This window comes from Mesoplodon mirus (genome assembly GCF_964341445.2).
Source record: "Mesoplodon mirus genome assembly, chromosome: 8".
Classification (NCBI taxonomy): domain Eukaryota; kingdom Metazoa; phylum Chordata; class Mammalia; order Artiodactyla; family Ziphiidae; genus Mesoplodon; species Mesoplodon mirus.
The window spans coordinates 110,574,612-110,596,012 of record NC_138984.1 but is presented as its reverse complement, the minus strand read 5'-3'; the positions used below and the strand labels follow the sequence as shown (position 1 = coordinate 110,596,012).

General features: G+C 46.8%; 1 protein-coding gene across 3 annotated transcripts in view; it reads left to right on the top strand.

Annotated features, from left to right (window-relative positions):
* The window catches only part of NCKAP5 (NCK associated protein 5), a 1,070,192-nt gene that overhangs the window by 1,019,634 nt on the left and 29,157 nt on the right, over nucleotides 1-21,401 (top strand). For 2 of the 3 annotated variants that reach the window (XM_082630802.1, XM_082630801.1), the window contains exons 16-17: nucleotides 1,863-2,177; nucleotides 5,268-5,410. In XM_082630802.1, coding sequence (XP_082486928.1) covers nucleotides 1,863-2,177; nucleotides 5,268-5,410 — 458 coding nt within the window. Of the gene's footprint in view, nucleotides 1-1,862; nucleotides 2,178-5,267; nucleotides 5,411-8,463; nucleotides 8,597-21,401 lie in introns of all 3 variants that reach the window. The other variant, XM_082630803.1, reaches the window with a different exon arrangement.

The window sequence follows — 21,401 nt, the reverse complement described above, 5'->3', positions numbered from 1 at the left end:
AGTCGGCTTAATTGAGGAGAAAATGAATAGAGAAGATAATGAATAATCTCGAAAGCTGGTTGAGAGGAAAGCTGACCAGGTGGAGGCCCTGAAATGAATGGAACTAAAACTTAGCCCTTGTGGTTCTGGGAAAGATCTCAGACTATAGCCACGTGATTCAGGACTCCTGGGGTCCATGATCAGTCTTTGAGATCAGATGGCGTATGAGATAGCTAAATGGCACCATACTGGAGAAAGGGTACCTGTATCTTCCTACTAAATATCCCTTTGGAGACTGAATCCTCTCTTTTGATAGGGACTTCATCTTTCTAGTGCTTCTAAAGCCAAGGACCAAACCTACTAGAACCTATAAAAGCTAACTCTGTACCCACCCCCACCCCTTTGTTTTCACCTTAATATTAGGAATTTCCCAGAATTCTAGTACTCCGAGCAGAGATGTTTCAAGGAGAAAGGTAGGGGAATGGTCCAATTCTGAAGTTCAGATACTAATTGGTGAGCATCAGATGAGATTGTGTGAGAAAGGTACTTAAGGATAAACTATTTACCTGTCAGATATCTACTGAAATCTAATAAATATACCTAGTGTTTTTTATAGGTCATCATTCATTATTTCTTTCATTCAGCTATCCTGCGGTGTGCTGGGAGTCATTCTAAATTCAAGAGATTCCACAGTGAACATATCTTTATTCTCACAGAAACTCTATAAGGGACCTGAAACCTTGAGGGGTTAAGGATCTTTTGTGGATGGCTCACACAATTAGTTATTAGCAGAGGCCAGACTCCCAAGCACCACTGAAATGTTAGCTGTTTGAGCCTCTTGATACAAAGATCACAACATAGTCTATTATATTCCCCACCATGCCTAACACGGTGTTAAGTTGTGCCTCTTCCCCAGTCCTAGACTGATAAGATGCTAATACAAACTTCACTAAGGCCGTTTCATTCTAAGATTATCGTGTAAACAGGAGACTTTTGGGTGACAAGCGGATCTTGGAAGCTGTCTCATTGGCTTAGATAAACTACACCACATTTCAGAAATTAATTATGAAATAATTTTTTCAGCTATTGTATTTTTCTTGGATATAAAATGTTTTGAAGATGAGACGTAATTGGCAGAATATGCCACACATATGGTGAAATCAACTTGATTTGTTTTAGGGAATAGTGGGAGCCCTGGGAATGACAAGAAATCCAAAGAGTACTGATGAGCTTTGTTGTTGCATAAAAGTAGATGGAAAGACAGAAAGTGGCCCTCTGATCTTCTCTGTAAGACCTCAGACGGCAGTTGAGTCATAGGAAGCCCCCATGATAAGTGATGTACCTTTGCGGATGACCCTTAGAGTATGTGAATTACTTGTCCTCACAGTCAAACGGAGAGGCCAGAGACTTAGTTAACTGCTGGTGGATGATAATTCATGTAAGAGATGCACAACTGCCTTTGTTAGGACATCACTTCAATTTGTTATGTGTGCTCATTACTCATCTTATTTCAGTTAATAAATGTTACCTAATTGATTGAAGTCATATGATTCCCAATTGAGATAAGGGTGATCAAAAATAATCTTTGGTCTCCAATGACCATTCTTTGACTCCTATAACTCTAAAGAACCATGTACTTTGTATGTACATGTGACTCTTGCTGCCAGTAACGGCTAACCTTCTTACTTCATGTTATGTTAAGGGAATATTTCCATGTTCAATTAAATGCCTGTTTCATGCCAGTCCCTGGAAATTTACTACACCCTTACGAGTATTTCTTCCTTCTAGATATCCCCTTTCCTCCAGACCAGATCCAAATGCCCATGATCCTTTTCTCCTTTTATGTGAGCAGTCTCTAATTCTCACTATGTTGCTCTGTCTAGAAACGAACTGCCAGATGAGGACACTGGACAGTGGGATTGGAACCTTCCCACTCCCAGACTCAGGAAATCGCTCAACGGGACGGTACCTATGCCAAGCAGACTCCCCCGAGGACACTGAGCCCCTCCTGTCTCTCCAGCCAGCCCTCTGTGCAGCTTCCTCCATAAGAGCCCAGACCCTTGAACGAGAAGTGCCTTCCTCTGCAGACGGCCGGGGATCTGCAGACAACACCATTCTTCATTCCACGTCCGACCCCATCATGACCGCCAGAGGGGTGCGACCTCTTCAAAGTCGCCTCCCCAAGCCAGCCTCCTCAGGTAAAATGCCTGTTACCTTCCAAATGAGATTGTTTGCTCACTAAAATCATGCACTTGCTGACAAAAATGGAGAACAGGCAGCAGAAAAGATTTCCACCAGGAGGTCAGTCAGTGACCTCTGCCCAGTGGAAATGTAGATGCATGAAATCCCTTTATGTCCTCAACCAAAACATAAAAAGAAAGCACGTATTAAACATCATCTACTCTCAGTATTATTTAAGGAGTGTACACACACATAAAGGAAACAAGTACGTTAGCACAGGTAGATGGATATATAAATTGATAAAGAAAAAACCATACAACGTAGACATCAGATTTTGTCTTTTAAAACTGAACTCTGAGTATAGACCAATCTAGGCCGAAGACATAAATTTAGCTGAAATGTTGTTTGCCCTCTCACAGAAGTATATGTCTTCTGACATATTCCTATCCCGTTCAAATGTATTTATATGTTGAGCTATAAAAAACGTAGTTTGATATATTAGCAGTAGATTGTCTGTTAACTACAACGGGATGGAGGGAGCCTTCCCACTGAGAAGTACCATCCTCTGCTGCAGTCAGTGGAAACAAGCTTTCATGATTAAAGATAGGGCCAGGCTAAGGGTCAAAGTTTTTTCACTGTTCCCTCAAGATTAAAAATATTTATTGCGGGCTTCCCTGGTGGCACAGTGGTTGAGAGGCCGCCTGCCGATGCAGGGGACACAGGTTCGTGTCCTGGTCCGGGAGGATCCCACATGCCGCGGAGCAGCTGGGCCCGTGAGCCATGGCCGCTGGCCCTGCGCATCCGGAGCCTGTGCTCCTCAATGGGAGAGGCCACAACAGTGAGAGGCCCGCGTACTGCAAAAAAAAAAAAAAAAAAAAAAAAAAATATATATATATATATATATATATATATATATATATATATATTGCATGAAGTTTGAAGACAGAAGGAACTTTTACTATACTGTTTCCTATAGAAATAAATGATTTGAATATAAAAATGTAAAAAATAAAAGTATAAAAATATTTATTGCAGCTCAGGATGACACTAAATAATTTTTAACTTGTGTGCCTCATGTTGCATTTATGACATGCATAAGCATATGAACTAGAATTCTAAAGACTTTCATTTCTGATTTGATGATGAGAAAGCAACCACAAGTAGAGATTATACCATGGGCTTCTGAGAAATTAGAAAAGAAGACTTTTCATTAAACATCTGTGAGTCCATGTGATTGGGTTATTCCCATGGCTGAATTCTTTCTCCATACGGTAATACTAACTGCCGTGAATGTTTCATCCCAAACTTCTGCTTATTTCAAGCCAAGGCTACATTTTCAAAGGCTGGGACATATATTATTTTTGAAATAAATGTATTGTTAATTAATGACACAGCCTCCAGAGATTCAGGGGTGAAATTGTAGTTATAGATTATGTGCTCCATGCCTGACTAGTCACATGTGTGACCTCAATTCAGCGGCAGGCTGCCGAGCAGACTCCATGATTAAACACTGTCATTATAACAAATTGAATAGAAACTGCAAGCCTTGAATTGCTTCATAAGAAGGGGATAGGAAGGAGATTGTTCTGATCTTGCTGCTAATATTCAGTGCACCGGTTTTCTTAGTTTTGTGTCTTAATTAGATTGTCATGAAGAGTTGTAAAAAAAAAAAAGTAGTATATGGTAGAGAGTGAGGTCAACACACTGCAGGACGTTTTCGTGCCGTCCATCCCGAAGCTTCCTGTCTACCTTAGGATGTTGTCACTGCGGGTCAGAGGCAGGGCTGGCTTTCCACGGCTTTTCTCTTTTCTGTGGCCATTGGTTACTCATTTTAAACATTAAGGAATGGAGATCTAGTTGGGACAAAAGGAAAGTGGGGGCTTCCCTGGTGGCACAGTGGTTGAGAGTCCGCCTGCCGATGCAGGGGACACAGGTTCGTGCCCCGGTCCAGGAGGATCCCACATGCGGCGGAGCGGCTGGGCCCGTGAGCCATGGCCGCTGAGCCTGCGCGTCCGGAGTCTGTGCTCCACAACAGAGAGGCCACAACAGTGAGAGGCTCGCGTAATGCAAAAAAAAAAAAAAAAAAGGGAAAAAAAGGAAAGTGGTTTCGAGCAGTCAATTCCTGGTTAATATATGCATTTGAATTGGTTATTTTCTTATCCCTGTATCAAAGATGGAAGGAACTGTACAGACCTCCCAATGTTGATGAAAATACAATTACCTCACTTCTGCTCACAAGCAAAATGCTGTTGAAAGGCTCTCACAGCCTGTCCTGTTGATAATCACTGAGGCTGGAGGATAATGACAGCAATTATCCTTTCTGACATGAGGAAAGACTACACTCTGCAGGTTAATCTGCTGTTATGGGTAATGGAGACATTTTAATCATTCTCTGCTAATTGCACCCTGGCTACTTACAACGTAATCCATGGGCCAAGAGCAGCCCCTGGGAGCTTGTCATATATGCCAGCTCTCAGACCCCACTCCAGACCTACCAAATCAGAACCTGCAATGTAACAAAAACTTGGCTGAGGTATATGCACGTATGAGCTTGAGACTGCCCGGCAAGATCTTTAAGGGCCTCTGAGCACTTTCGCAAACCACCTTACTCAAAATGACCTTCATAAGTTTCCTAGGAAAATCAGGGTTCCCTGATCAAACATGTTTGGGAAAGGCTGTGAATTCACATCCTCCCTTGGGAAATTATGAAAATCCCCATTAGCATAATGAAGGCTCCAAGAAGTCCTCCAAAACAGAAACTTGTTTGTTATTTGATGTATAACACTGTTTGAGGAATGATAGCGTTTCCCAAGCAGTTTGCCCACTGAACCCTTTCTAATATGAAAAATTTGTCCACATTTTTTGGAAAAGTGGTCCAAGCACAGTTTGCCTTTGGGTCTCCAAGGTGGACATCCTCCAAAGATACACGTAATGATGCAGACATTTCTGTTAGCAGAGACTTGCAGGGGACAGAATGTTGGGAAACCAAGCTGTTACCATGTTTGGACCCTTTGGATTGTTTCTGACTATCTCCCCTACCCTCGTCCCTAAACTTGTAAAGAGTTGAAGAAAGCTGATTGTGATTTCATATACATTTCCTCACTTAGGAAAAATCAATTCCCAAATGCAGAGTGAAGCCAAGCCAAGGCCTCAGACTTGTTCATCATTTGAATATGCTGAAAACACAACGGCAGTGGACAGCAAGCCACTTCTAGCCTGGGGGGGTGACAGCACTGCTGCGGAGACCCAGGTAAGGAGAGTTGACAGGAGGGCACCCTCCACCTAATTGTCCTGAGTGTGAAAAATGACCTCCTTAACCACTTCCGTGATCGATTTTAATGTTAAGTCAAATTTGTTGTGGGATTAGTGCATAAAGACCAAGGCCCAAGGCTCTCCTTTTTTCCTGAATTATTAAGTAACACTGTGGGTTCTTGTAATTCAAATGAGTCCATCCATCTGCACCCCAACTCTTGAGGCAAGGAGGCTCTGCCCTGAGTAGACATTGTGGAACGGCCATTCACTCTCCCAAGCCCTAAGAGCACCACTTAGAATGATTCAATGATATTTTTTCATTATCTTATCAGTTACTTTATCTTTTACCTTGCTCCTATGAAACCAGTAATTATATTCCCTTTTGGCATGAAGAAACTAAAGCCTGGAGTGGTCAAATGACCTTGCTGGGGTCAGTGAGACGTGTGTTTCTTCAATCCCCATCATTTTTGCTGGGGGTTCTTCATCCGCCCTGAGATGGCAGGCACACAGGCCTCCTGACGTGTGATTGGACCTGGGGAGGAGCTCGGGGCTCCGGGACTCTTGGGTCCTCTCTGGGAGCTGTGTCCCTCCTCAGTGCCCTCCCGCTTACCTCTTCCAGCTAATCACTTGGGCCGTAGTCAGCCTGTTCACGATTTCTCGGCTTGCCCTTGGGCTGGTCCACTTCGGGGTCTTTGGTGGTGCCTGCAGCGAGAAGAGTGGGAGGAAGGACATTAGGCTCAATTACCCGAGCTTCCCGGCCCTGCCTTGGCCCTTTCTGCTTCTGCTGCCTTGGTTCTCCCAATCCTGGCATGAGGAGGCCCTGTCACTGTTTCTACTAGGGTTGTGACCCAACCTTGATGATGAAATACCCAGTTTAGCCCACATCTGAGATGCCCCACAGCCAGGATGGTGGAGGCTTCTTTCAGTCTTTAGCATCTCGGTATGGAAATGGTACCCTGGACAAGTAGGCGAAGCGATCCCCTAGCCTACAGCCTCGGTGTACAGCACAGGACACCAGCTCCAGAGATGCTGGACCATGGTCAAGGTCCAGGGAAAAGTTACTGGGACACTGACGTTAGAACTCAGCCCTCTGAATTCCATGTCCAGCACTCAGAACAAGGGTCTGAAAGGAGTAAACCGGTGTATTCTATCATGACTTAATTTTTAAGTCTTAGGGTTTTCTCAATTTTCTCCAAAGCAGTAGTTCCCTACACGAGCAGACCTCAGAATCAACTGGGGGGTGGCACCTCTTGCTGCTGTCCACATACACCCAGTGTCCTGTTTGATACAGATGGGGTGAGATCCAAACACTTCTAATAAACTCCCAGGTGATGACGATGCTGCCGGTCCACAGAGCACACTTTGAGAAACACTCTTTCAAGAACTCTGTGCTTGATTTGGGGACCAAAAAATTGAGAAAATCCTAGAAGACATCCAGAGTTGGAGGGGAAACAGTTCAGAAACAACAGGTGGCGACAGTGGCAAAGGGCTCAAGCAATTCCAAGGAGAAAAAAAAAAAGAAAAGAGAGAGAAAGGGAATTACTCAGTGCTGGCCAGGAGGGAGCTATCCCCTCTATGTTTGATGGCAGGGCACTCCTCACCCAACATTCATATTCCCCAACACACACACCTCTCTGGGGTCCCCTTCCTCATCACCCTGCACTAGCTTTTCCCATTGGAAATCCTGCCCTGACTTGTAAGAGTCACAACTGTGGCTTGGAACTCACAACTCTGCTTCACTGACCGCCAGGGAAGGAAGGTTTAAAGTAACAGCTTTATCTTTCCAGTTCCAAGCACAGTGCCTGGTTCCACTTGTGTCTGTTGAATAGAGGAATGAAAAAAGGCATCTCCTCATACCCAGCATCCTGCTGGAACTCTAGACATGGGCTCCCTTGGGACCACGGCTGTAAACGTGTCATCCTTGCTAGACCACCAGTACCTCCTGTATAGAGCCCTGTACCCCCAGAACCTAGAACACCACTTAGCACAGAGTGGGTACTAAGATGCTTAGCACAGCATCTTTTGAATGGGTAGGTGAATGATGAAGTGCATGAAGGAATAAAGGAAATAAGTAACTGCTTGAATGTATAACCCCAGCTAGGGCGGCTTACATCCTAAAATGTGTTCTTATAATTTCCAACCAAATGACACCCTCCCAAACAGGATTGACTTTAGAGATGCATCCCATACAGCTGTGCCTGAACTCTCTGGGATTGGTGTGGAATAATCGGCTCTAACAGGGCAGCCTGCAAACATACTAAAGAGAGCCCCAAATGCCCTTGATTCTACACACAAGAGTTGCGGTCTTAGATATCAGTATTCCACTTGTGTGCACAGCAGGAAGAACCATCCATATGGTATCAACAGCCTCCACAATTCCTGAACTTGGTGTTATTGCCACACCTGTGACATCCTCTTGGGTCAGGCTATGTGTGCATGTGCGCAAGAGGGGAGACCAAGTCCCTTGCCCTGTGAACTGTTAGTAGATTCAAGGACTATGTATAACCCTATAGGCTAGCAATTGTGTTCCTCCGTAAAGCCTCCTATCCTTTTAGGGGCTGGAATAAAATTAGGGATCGGATAAACATTTATTCTCAAGGTTGATTATTGTCATACCCTCTGATACTTGAAAGCCAATGGTGAGATCAGCTAAATAAATAAGCCAAAAAAATAAAAATAAATAAGAATAAATAAATAAGCCATTAGACCTGGGACAGCAGCTCTAATTGGCACTTGAGAAAAATAAGACCCATACAAACAGTGTACAAAATGCAGAGCGGGTAACTGTGGGGACCGTCCTGTGACTGGGACACAAGGGCAGCGTGGGGTCAATGCCTTCATCAGTGCAGGTCCGTATCTGCAGCTCTGGTAATTGAGCAGGATGCACCAGCTCCGCGTGAGGCAGATGGAGGGACCAGGCAGACTGGGGGTGGGGTAGCGGGAATGGAATTCTGTGCACACACCAACCGCCAGATACAAACATCCTCACAGGATGGTCTGCCCATTTTGACTAGCGTGAATAATCTTAACGGTCTCATATTACTCATTTAGGACGAGGTACCCAGAATGTGTGCGTACTCTGCCAGCGGTGGCAGTGATAGTGACAGTGACCCCGACTATGGAGATAATGGTTTTGGAGCTGGAAGGGGCAAGTTAGTGAAAGTGATGAAGAGCGCCACCCCAGGTAACGCGCGCCGGGCCCCGGGACATTCGGGGCTCCCGTCCCTCGGGAACCTGTCCATCACGCCTTTCACTGGGCTCTGTCTGCACCCCGCTTTGACTTTGCATCTTAGTTCCGTGTCTCTCCCAAGATCTAATTTTCTGGTACTTATGGAAGATTGTCTACATGCATCAATTTGCTTTCTGGTATTATCTTAATGACATGGCCGTGCAGTCTGTAAGGATTTTATTTCCAATCTGGCGTCTCCCAAAAAGTCTTCAATGGAGGTATCTCCATAATGAAGGAATGACTATAAAGATAACTTTGTTTTTAATTATATACTTCGGCAAGTTAAATCATCCAGTGAGCCATGGGTGGGGTGTTCCCAGGCTCTCTGCTCATATCATGCTCTGTAACTCTGGACCTGTTACCCATACCATTATGAGCAGGTCTGTTTATACGAGGTTCAAACTTTCTCACATTATTTCTGTTTGAAAGAGAATTGGCAGTAGAAGAACCATCATCCCGAGGCATTTAAAAATAAATATATTCAGATGGCATTTCCTTACAGATACAACAGGACAGATGATCCCCTAACACAAAATGTGGTCTAGGATCTGCGTTTCTTCTAATCCGCTCTGGATTATCAGATATATATTAATGATACAATGGAGAATCATTCTTTTTGTACTAATCAACTTTTCTCAAATACTCATTTGGCAATTATGTGATGAAACCATGACTTTCCTTTTTAAAACAAGCCTGATGTGTTGCTTTTGAAAAAAACGTAATCTAGCAACCACGTGTGTTTCCAGTGTTCCAAGAGTCTTGACATTTGTGATACCTGGGGGTAAGATAGGTGTGTGAGGATGGTCATCAACCTGTGCCTCCTCTTTGTTGCTTGCGTCCTACAAGTCACCAGAGCAGCAGGACAGATGGGTGAATCCTGCAAAGCCTTACCAAGGGGAAAGTGCAGAATACCCCCTTGGTGTTTTAGTTAGGCTGTTGTCCTTGTCAGCTCTTGGGGCTGCGTCAGCGTCCCTCTGGTTGTGACAGATAAGGGGAAGGAGAGTTCATCATCATGGGTCCTTCCCCATGAAGACGCCTAGGCCAGGCCAGCTCCCTAGTCCAGCTCGTCCCCTGAGCTTAACATGGGTCCACAGTGAAGAATAACCTTACCTCATGGACCCTCAACTGTGCCTCTGGCTCTAAAAACTCCATTCATTTATTGAACAAATACTTACCAAAAGCCTCCTCTGGGCTAGCTTTCCAGCAGTGAGTAAATGGACAAAGGTCTCTGCCAGACAGTAAAAAAAAAAATGGGTAGAATAAACTAGTAAATGTATATAGTTTGTTGAAAGGAGATATGGAAAAGACTAGTCGAGCAGGGTAGGACGGGAGAGCAGGACTGCTCCGGAGTGGTGGGTGGGTGGGAGCGGATGTTAACATTTAAATAGAGAGCTTCCCCGGTGGCGCAGTGCTTGGGAGTCCGCCTGCCGATGCAGGGGACACGGGTTCGTGCCCCGGTCCGGGAAGATCCCACATGCCGTGGAGCGGCTGGGCCCATGAGCCATGGCCGCTGAACCTGCACGTCCGGAGCCTGTGCTCCGCAACGGGAGAGGCCACAGCAGTGAGAGGTCCGCGTACCGCAAAAAAAAAAAAAGAAAAATTTAAATAGAGCCGTCAGAACAAGGCTCCCTGAGAAGTTGGTGTTTGAGCAGAGATGTGGTGGAGGGGAGGGAGGGAGCCCCTGGAGGATGCCTGGGGGAGCGCAGAGCAGCAGCTGCGGGCGGCCAGCGTGGCTGTGGTAGAGGCGGGTGTTGCAGGACGGGGAGACGAGGTCCAGTAAACGGAGAAGGAGCCAGAGCTCTCGTACGGCCTTGCTCACCTTTCTGAGGTCTTTGCTTCTCCCCTGAGAGCCATGCATGGGGGCCTTTGGACATCTCTGAGCACAGGAGCGGCATGATCTGAGATGTTTTCAGAGGACCACTCTGGATGCCATGTCGTGAAGACTGAAGAAGCAAGATCGACTAAGAGGCTGTGACACTCATCCAGGCAAGACGTGTTAGTGGCTGGGACCAGGGTGGTAACAGTGGAAGCAGTGGGCAGCACGAGCTGATAGAACTCTCTGCAGCGAAAGGAGTGTTCTGTCTGGGCCCTGTCCAGTACCGCAGCCATCACCCACCCATGGCTTAGGAGCTCTTGCGATGTGGCTAGTGTAAGGAACTGAATTTCTAAATTTAATTTCTGCTGTAGTTTCCCTAAGAGTCCCATTTTCCTCTATTTTAATTTGTTTTTATTTCAATGAACTTTCAATATTAATAGCCAGATTTGGGTCACTGTACAACACAAGGAGTGAGAATGGTCTCACTCCAGTTCTAATTAAAAACACAACGTGAATCACTGATAGATGGGAGATGGGGGTGAAAGAGAAAGCAGGGTCAAGGATGGTTGCCAGGGGGGGTCCTAGAAGGGATAGCGCTCTGCCCACTGCCGTGGAGAAGGCTGAGGTCGGGGCTTGAGGAAGCAGAGTGGTAATCGATGCCAAGTTCGAGGTGCCCGTTGAGCAAGCAGAGGTGTGAGTAGGCAGTGGGCTGTGTGAGTCTGGAGTTGGGCAGGTCAGGTCTTGTCTGGAGAGGTCACTGGAGTGTCGGCGTGTCGATGGCATGTAAGGCCCTGGGTCCAGCTGAGATTAGAGGAGGACGAGTGCCGACAGAGAGAGGACCTCACCCTCCCGAGGTTAAAGGTCGTGGAGAAGAGAAAGAAGCAGCAAAGGAGGCTGGGTAGGAAGCAGCAGTGAGCGGGCCAGAGGAGAATGCGAGGTCTCAGAAACCAAGTGGAAACAGTCTGTCGAGGAATTCCACGATTCCGTGTGCTACTTGCTAAAAAGAGGGACACAGTCTTCCTATTGAGACCTGTCTCTCACACTGGTAGTGGGGTTCCAGGGGTGGGGGAAGGAAGTGGGGATGGGGAAGGAAGGACGGTCTAAAGGCAGTTTGAAAACATCCTGAAAAAAGGAAACAAGATGAAGACAAATTGTCTGACTCTAAATGAGGACGTACCTGAGTATGAGAGAGATCGCTTTAGGTCCAGCTTGTTTAAATGAGTTGTGCAGAGCGATAAGGAATACGCATTCGGTGATGGCTGCGGATCCTGGTGAGCAGTGAACTTGCTCCTTTACCGTTTATTTCTATCCCCCTGCAAAAGAAAGTGAGTCTCAGCCTCAGGTTTTTTCCTCTCTGTCCTCACTATGTTCATCCTCTTCCCTCCAACCAGAGCAGATCCCTGTTTGAGAGGAACAGGCTTCTTTCATTCTATTGCTTTAGCCTCTGTGCACATGGTGCTTCTTGGGCTGAGGTGCACAGTAACCCTGGAAGCAGCACAACCAGCAAGAAGAGGCTTCCCTCTAGCCAGGCATCTGCCCTCTGTCTTTAAACATGGACTTGTTGCCAGAACTCTGTCATCTGCCCACCCTGCCCGATCCAGCCACCCCCCAGCCCTGGCTGATGTCAGTGCTGCCGGGAAGGGAAAACGCGTGCAGACGGCTGGCGTGCCTGTGGGTGTGTGCTGGCTTCCAGCAAGCCTGGGAAGGGATGTTTAGCGTCCGTGCAGCCCCAGTAACTTTCTGGATGTTGGCAAAGTTGATAGGAAAAGAAAATAGCAACAATAAGAGAAAAACACTAAAAGGAGTACATGCCTTGGGTGTGCAGTAGAGATTTTTCTCCCCTTTGGAGTCACGCTTTTGCCTTGCTTTCATCACCTGTGCCTGCAAAGTGAGATTGGCCCCTAGCCCCTCACCCCCCGAGCCCATTCCCTCTTTAAGTACAAAGGTTTTGTAATAGAGGTCCCCAACCTGCAGGATGGAATGTGCCGGTAGATCTGAAAGCCTTAGTGGATGTTCTCCAAGCTAGTTGGCCTTTCTGAAACACACCCTCTCCCCCTGGTTCCCTGAAATTTCCCTCAGGTAGGGGAGGGCACCTGCCAGTGGTAATCTGTCCTCCGAGGCTTCTAGGAAACGGACACTCAGTGGCCTTGACTTCTTAGGCAAAAGAATCCTACCTTCCAAAACCCTGCCTAAGGGCTCATAATGCACTCAAGTGAAGACACGTCTTTCCTTTCACGATTGATTTCTCTAGAGTGACTCTGAAATGTGTTTAGAAAGGCCAGGGTGTTGGCAGAGAGGCAGCCGTGGGAGCAGGTTTTAGCCGCTGGGCAGGTGGCACAGCAGGTGAGGGGGTGGGTGGGGTGAGTCTGTGGCTTTGTTTCCGTGGAGCTTCCCGCTCCAGATTGCCAGGCTAGGCATAACAGATACTCCTGCCCCTTTCCTGCAGGTGGGGCCTGGGAGAAGGCAGGAGCAAGGGACAGCGGTGGGAAGGGGAAGGAGAGAGAGAGAGAGAGCAAACCAGGGCCACAATGTAGAATAGGGCAGACCCAGGGGAGATGCAGCGATGAAGCCCCGGTCTCTGCATGGAGCCGGGCGGGGAGTCTCACCCCTGACTGAAGGCCCCAGACCTGGCTGGCAAAAGGTGAATGAGCAATTTCTAACCAAGGCTGCTCCCCCAAGCTTCTCATTCATCCGTCTGGCTGCCCACCACCATCCCCTACCCTGCCAGGTACCTCAAGGGGCCAAAATCCAAGCTCGACCCTCTCTTTTTCCCCGTAGAAATGCCTGCCTTCCCGGCTCTTTGTCTCAGCTGATGGTCTTGCCGTTCTTTTAGCACAAACTGGGAAGCTAGAAGCTTTCCTGGACTCTTCCTTCCCTTGCCTCCACCTCCTGGCATTTCCAGGGTCCTGCTGGCTTCCTTCTGGGATGCTTCTCAGACCTGCTCCTTCTCCAGCCCTTCTTCTGCTGCCCCAGTAGCGCCTGCCTCTGGTCTGCATGACCCACTGCTTCCCTGGGCCCCTCCCCCCACCAACCCCCTGCCCGTCCCACCCCCCTCACACGCATCATTCACGCTGCCAGCGAAGTATAAAATCCCGTCACATTCTTCCCTTGCTTAAAACCCTTCAAGGACTCTCCCCCCTTACTCACAGGCAGAATGCAATCTTCTCTTGCAGGATTCACAAAGGCCATCTCTCTGACTTCATCTTTCTCCATTTCCTGTAAGAAGAAATGCATCACCAAGATGCTTGTTCTGTCCTGAGCACATGATGCGTTGGGGGCTTCCGTGCGTTTGCTCTCATGGTCTCGCTTCCTGGAATGGCTTTCATGCCAACACCCTTCTCTAACCTTTGTGTAACTCCTGCTTAGTCTTTAAGATGGAGTTCAGGCTTTGCCTCCTCCAGGAAGTCTTCCAGCGCTCTTCCATCACCCACGTTACTCTTCCTTGTCTGTTCTCCTGCAATACTCCATATTTATTTCTACCACTTGCTACTTGAGATCATAGCTATTCTTTGCATGTTCAGCTCTCTCATTAGTGTCAAGATTGCTTCTCATTCGTGTTCAGCACTTAGCACAGGGCCTGGCACATCATAGGTGTTGAATAAATGGTAAACAACATCATAAGTGTGGAAAAAAAATGCAACACAGGACTGGTTAAGGCTTTGGTTAACCTCATGCAACATTCATCATCCATTTGGGCCTTTCCTCATCCAGAGAAAGAAAGACCCAGAGCAGCCACCTACAGAGGGAAATTCTGTAAGGACATTTCTCCTTCTCTGTATGGCTATGCTAGAGAAATTGGTGAATCCATTTTTCCAATTTTCCTCCAGGATACAGACGTAATTCAGCTTCCTCTTCAATGATGATTCTTCATGGCGGCTGCTGGAGGCATATCAGACTCCTCTGTTTGGTCTCTTTTAAATGGTCCCGGTCCCCTGGCTTGATTTTCATAATCTCTGCCCCAACTTGGGAGTTACTGTCACGGAGAGTCACTCGTATTCATGAAAATGCATCACACCCTTGAGACCTGAAGGAGACAATGGTTGAGAACCTTTGCCTTTCCGATATTTGTTCTTTGAAAATCTCTAAGTTGGAGTGGTCAGTAGATAAACAAGATTGGCAGAAAGGATAAACGCAAAGAAGAGAGTTGACCTCTACTCTGGTTCATCTGGTTTATCCGGCTCTTACTCTGTGTCCAGGCCAGCGCTGGACACTGGGGTTTGAGGGCAGGTGAGCAACACAGCCCTGCTGACTCGATGCTTCTAAGCAGACCTACAGACTCAAAACAGCATCTGAGAGAGGAGCTGCTCAGAGTCCTAAGCAGTTGTGTTCTACGGCCTAAGGCCACGCGCAGAGTGAGCAACCGGAACTTCATTTGTGTTTAGTTTTCGTACATTGACTTCCCACTGAGGGTCTACAGATCACCGTGCTCTCGAACTTACTTTCAGGAGCACTCCCTCCCTCCTCTGACCCCTCACCCTCAAATGCACGGATCGGGTCCAATGAGCAAAGCTCCAGAACCACGGCCCCACAGCCAACTGACGCTGCTCCTCCAAAAAAGCCCCGGTTTCCTGAACAAGAAGTCCGTTTTCTGCATTTCAAGGTGATTACATTCAACAAATTACAAAGAGCCGAGGCAGCTGAGTTAAAAACAATTGGTTTTGCAGTAATTAGAGAAACACAAGGACATGATGACTGTGGACCGCTATGAAAAGGGACACTGAAGGATAACGGCTCCAGTTCCTGGTTAATTCCTCAGCTTGAATATTTGGAGATTCACAACTAATTATGTAGAGATGATGAATTTTAAAAACGCTGCCACTCTGTCTTGCCGAGGCCAAGGACTTCGGCTATTAATAGAGCCATCAGATTTTGCTATATTGTAGAGAATTCACGCAAAGTTGCATCTATTTTAAAGCATTCGTCTGGCACATGACTTAAAGATGACAAATCGATGTAATATGCCAAATCAGCATTGGGTTAAACTAAATCCAAACTCGTTAGAATCATTCTGAGTTCCCCTGGAGAAATCTTTAGTTTGAAATGGACACTAGCGGTAAGAGTTATCTTTAGCCCTTCCTGGATCTTCTCTCTTATTTAGATCATTTGAAAGATTGGCTTTATATTGACAAGCCCATCCCGACTTGAGGGGAATAGACACATGCAATAAAACACAAGGGATTTGTCTCCTAGCGTTAAACTTTCCTGGATGACAAATAGAAAGTACTGACCATGACAAGCAGGCTGCTCCGAGACCCTTACTGGAGCCAGGTTCTCAAATTTCTCTCTGTCACCATTTATTCACCATCAGAAAAGCCACAGCCCTTTCAGCTATTCCGATTGGGTTTGCACTCTGCTGAAGTTTGGGGTTTTTTAGTGGGGAGAAGTGTCACGCACAATAACAAAACAAAACAGAAAAGCCCACTAGCTTCTAAAAACCACGTGGTCAGAAGCGAACCCTCAGAAAGAACCCACTGTGTCCTCAGACAGGCTTGAAAAGGGAGGCTGCGATGTGACCTGCATTTAATTAATTATTAAAGCTGCATATTGTGAGGCCCTTAAGAAAGCAAATGTCACAACGGAGTTTACCCTGCGGTCAAAAGAGCCGTGTGCTGTGGTGAGGCCGTCGCTCAATTAAATTGGACCGCGGGATACAGAGGAGATGCAGACTAAGTCTGGGGACCCTAATGAGACGTTTTGGAGGGAAGAGATGCCCCCCAGAGTCTGACACTCTGTGATGGACATCCTCCCCTCCGCCTGCCCACCGTTACCACCCCTCCCCAAGTGCTACCCACCTCAAGTTCCAACACGTTAACAGTCCCAGACATTTAAACAGGAGCTTGCAAAGTAGAATTTCAAAGCACAGGACACATCCTTGCTTGTTGTGGACTAGGTAGGGAGAGCAGATAACACAGAGTGCTGTGCAAAATAGCAATCTTTGGCCGCCAGGACTGAAAGAAAGCTGGGCAGTGGATCTAACTAAATAAGCAACGCATCGGATGCCATTTCACTTGTGAAAATGTGTGCATCTCCTCAGTCCCATGCAGGGGACGCAGAAGGACCTGCTAGACCGCCAAGGCCCCTGCCACCCTGCAGCCCCAGAAGCGCATCTGAAAATGACTTTTGTGTAGCGCTTACCCATAATCCGAGGGATACCTCCAGTGTTCACTCTAGGTCATCTAGCCCAGTGGCTCTCAAGCGGGGTGACTGTGCTCGCCACGGGACGCTCGGTGATGTCCGGACACATTACAGGCTGTCACAATTCACAGGTGGTAGGGAGAGCTGCTGTCTGGCGCGTACAGCCCATGGACGCTGCTAAACCTCCTATAACGCACAGGGCAGCCCTGATAACAAAGCCTTATCCTGCACAGGATGTCAGCAGGGCTGAGAAGCAGCCGGGATGAGATTAACCTCTGCGTATTGGAAATGTTTGCTGGGAGGGACAACCTGTCAAATATTTGTGCCAAACTAAGACAGCAGCCACACGCCCTGCCTGCCCGGCAGGTGCACCAGGCCTGGCCCAGCCACCTGATTGGGGGTTAAGATGCACGTCCTCCAAGAGGCTTTGCAAGGGATGTCCGTGCTCCTGTCTGGACCTCTCACAGTGGCCTGTGGTGTCTGGTCCGGTGCCTCTGTCTGAGTGTCAGGGACACGACGACCGTCTGAAGTACTAACACAGAGCACAGATTGTTTGAGGCTGCTGCCCATTTAAGCCATTTAAGCCTCTTATTAGTGTTTCATTTCTGTCTCTCTTAGAGAACAGGAGGCGGGACTCCTTTACAGACTTGAAAGTTACCCGAGGACAGTTCATATCCTCACGCTGCTCTAGTGAAGCAGGTAAATTGCAGTTAGATGTTAAAAGGAGATAAAACATCTTCAACAGGTGTTTGGGGTCCCTGGGGGACCTCAGCGTTTCCTACTTGCCTGAAAAGCACATTGTGACGTTTGGAAAGGGCCCCTTGCCAGGACCCTTCCACAGAATGGTTAAGACTAAGAGTAACATAAATCTCAGGAATAGAAAGGCTAAGTGAGTAGAAGGAGCTCTGTTGAAGAAACAGGGTCAGTGGGGAAAAGAAGGAGCTCAGTATTCAGGGGAAATCTCTCTAGAGGTAATTATTAAAGTTTGCAAAAGGAGAATGGGATGTGCAAAGCTTTGAGGTGTGGGGAGAAAGGAGACATGGATTCTCATTATTTAGCATATTTTGTTCTCAGACTTGAAGAAAAAAGACAGAGACCATTTCTAATATTCTCCCATCCCAACCACCCCTCCTTAACCAGCCAGAAACCTACAAATATATCCGTACTGTACAACCAAGCAGATGACCTCAGGGAAAAGAGCAGGGTTCCTTCCTCACCAGCAGCCAGGAATTTTGCCAGGAAAATGTCAAGCCTCATTCAGCAAATCACACAACTGGTTTTCCTCTGTGCACTTCTTAGGACCTAGAAACCAAGTCATGGGCTGTTTGGCTGGATGTGTTGGACATGCCCATCGTTGGGGGTTAGGACCCCTGGGTTCTAGTGAATAGACTTTGTGACCCTGGACCCATAGTGTTAGCTTTTCTGAGCCTTCGTTCCATCTGCCATCCAGTGCCCACCTTGCCTTCTTCTCGTGAAATAGTTCAGATTTGATTATTGATGTCCCAAGGCCTCCAACCTGTAGAAGGCTAAATAAGCAGGAGTGGAATTATGTTAAACAATGCTGAGGGAAACAACAAATCCTGGAAGTTAAGGCTGAGGTATTCAGAGGAGGGGACGGGAGCACAGGGACCTTGCAAACTGTGGGCCAGAATAATGTGAAGCTGCAGCCTCTGAAGGGTAATTAAACCCACCTCATAACTTAGCCAGGGTTATACAGTTTCATTAAGGGAAACGTCACATTCTCTTTATCTGTTGTTAAAATTCAGTCTTAAGTAAGAAGGAACTGATTCAACCTTCCCTGAAACAAGCCCAGTAGCCTCCTCCTTCCTTATTATTTATTTTCACAATAAGTAGCAATGCCCCAAGCTGTTACTCAGCATCCTCGTTTCCAGATTCAGGTACACGGGGTCCAAGAAATATGGTGAGGCTGGATCAGGTGGGGGCAAGTTCCATTTTTACCCAGACCAGGCACTGTATTATAAATGAATAAATCAGCACACTCTTTAAGGAATTTAATGAGAAAAGGAAACAGCATCCTTTCCACGGTATTGGCCACGCTGGCTCTCAGTCTTGGGCAGGCAGAGAAGGTTAGTGGTTGGCTCCCAGCCTCCCCGCCCATCAGCTTACTTATTTGTTTATGAACCCCCAGAGGCATCATAAACAGTGTTTTCTTCCACCCTCATCTTTTCACTTTTTAAAAAACTTCCCTTTTATCTTGGTTTGTTTGACCCATCCTATGCTATAATTATAATATATCCCATTGGCCCTTTTCATCCTGGAATGTTCCCTCCCCCAGAAACCTCCAGGTATCTTCCTGAATTTGATGAGGATTCTGTAGAAGGAGACGTGGCGGAATCAGTATTTTGAGGGAAGACCTAAAGCTGTGCTGGCATCGTTTACCGCCCCACAGCGCCCACGAAATCTTTGAGACGTGCACAAGGGCTCAGATCCCCATCCTGGAGCGTGTATGTGCCTTCTTGGACCGTAACTTACTGAGTGATCTTGAGCAAGCATCTGTCTTGCCCTCATTCAGCCAATCCCGAGCTGGATGTCTTCCGGATCGCCCCCACCCCCCACCACCAGGCCTGATGTTCTATCGCCGTAAACAAAGCCTATAGTGACTCGGACATCAAGCTTCAGCTTTCAGGATCCAGCAGTCTCTGCTGTTTGGAGAGCTTCTCAGAGTTTTCCTCAGGTCTCATTTTTCAAAACTTGATTTTATTGTTTTGATCCCAGAAGCCTCTCCCCTACCTCTGTGCCGCACGCCTCATATAGGTTAACCATCTTTCCTGGTTTCTTGCCCGTCCTTCTAGTCTTTCTTTGTGCAAACCAAGCAAATGCAAATAAACACTTTGTATACAAAGTAAAGCAAACTGTACCCGCTGTGCCGCATCTTGTTGTGTTCTGATTTCCTCCAGTTCACAACATATCCTGGAGATCGCTCCATGTCAGTACATAGAAGTCTTCCTCCTTCTTTTTCACAGCTATGTACTAGGTACACAATTAATGGAACCAGTCCTCTATGGAATGGGTTCCCGGAATTAGACTTTTGAGTCATAGTAAACGCATCGTCAGAGGAGTTGGGCCGTTTTCACATCCACCTGCAGTGATCGACATGCCTGTCCCCCCAAAGCCTCACCAACAAATTCAAGGTCAAACTATTGTGCTCCACCCATCTTACATAGAAGAAATGTATTTCCACTGTGGTTTGGATTTGATTTCCCTTCTGAAGAGTAAGGCTGAGAACTTCTGCTTAATTCTACTTAAATGTCATTGTATTTCTGATGCTGTGAATCATCCGGGAGTGACCTTTGCCCGGATTTTTACTGGGCTGTTAGTCTTTTTCAACATCTTTTCTAAGAGCTTTGTAAAATTTAGGGAGACTGTTCCTTCATTTGTGATACAAACTGTCCATGTCATTCCCAGTTTTTCATTTGCTTGGAATGTCACTTAGGGTGTTCTTTGCAGTATAGAAGATTTTATTTTCATAGGGTCAAGCTCATCCGTCTTTTGTGACAAGCCTTTGCTCACTCCAAATTTATTAATTTAAAAAAAAAAACTCATGTTTTTTTTTTTTTTCCTAGTACCCAGACAGTGTGTATTTTTGTCCTCACATACAGATCCAACTTTTTAAAAAAATTTGACTATCCGGTTGTTCCATGTCAGTTTTACATTAAAGAGATACTTTAGCAAAGAGAAGATCAGTCAGTTGCCTTTATGACCAGCTGTGAAGGAGGCAATTTGGTAACTGAGGGAAAATGGAAAGATCCCAGTTTCTTCCATTACAGTGATTCACGTGGCCCACCTGACCCTTTCATCCCCACCTTCTGGAGTTTGCTGTGTCAGTCACTTCACCATCGGGCTTAATGAATGAAAAAAGGATCATACGACCCCTGTCCAGGTGAAGGAATATCCTTTGTTTCTAAGGACCTTCTGGCGATTCATAGAGTGTGCTGTCCTATTACTGACTGATCTTTGGAGGACTCATATTACAGCCCTGAAGATGTGCAAGGAAGGAAAGTTAAGTGTGCAAGAGGAGGCTCCTAGGCCACGTGGGCAGAGTGAAACCTCTCCTTTGGCCACGCTTATGGGTAGACTCAGTTAGTACTCACTGGGGACTCACCATGCATCATCACTAAGTCCTGGGGGCAATGGAGAGGAAGCCTGAGGCATGGTCCTGCCCACACAGAGCTTACAGTCTAGCTGTAGGGAGAATAAGTTAGAAATGTTAAAAGCCACTAACAATACCGGCACCATAGGGTATTCCCCGGCGGTCCAGTGGTTAGGACTCGGCGCTTTCACTGCCAGGGCCTGGGTTCGATCCCTGGTCAGGGAACTAAGCTCCTACGAGCCAAAAGGCGAGGCCAAAACAACCCAGCAGCATAGAAATAAGTGCCCAAAGTTTCCAAACGTATGGTATCGACACCCCACCCGTGCCCAGGCCTGCTTGTCGTTCCCACAGCTCCTACTCAGTGACCTTACATCATGGGCTATCATAGGGTCTTCTTTTCCCATGTCAGAGGAAGACTTATTTTCCCCATTTTGAACGGAGTGGATCATGTCAAAGTCAGAACTCTAGATCTAAGCTTCTGTCCGTCTCCTGGGATTCCATAATCCCCTCATCTCACCATGACCATCAAATTGCTGTTATCCCCATCTGCCTCCCCTGCTTGTTCCTTAACAGCAGGAACTGTGACCTATTCCACTGAAGCTCTGGCACATGGCGAGGGCTTACTGAACGTTTATGGATGGGCTGGGTGTATGAATGGTCTATGACTCTGAGACTGAAAGCCAACAGGGTTCCCAGCA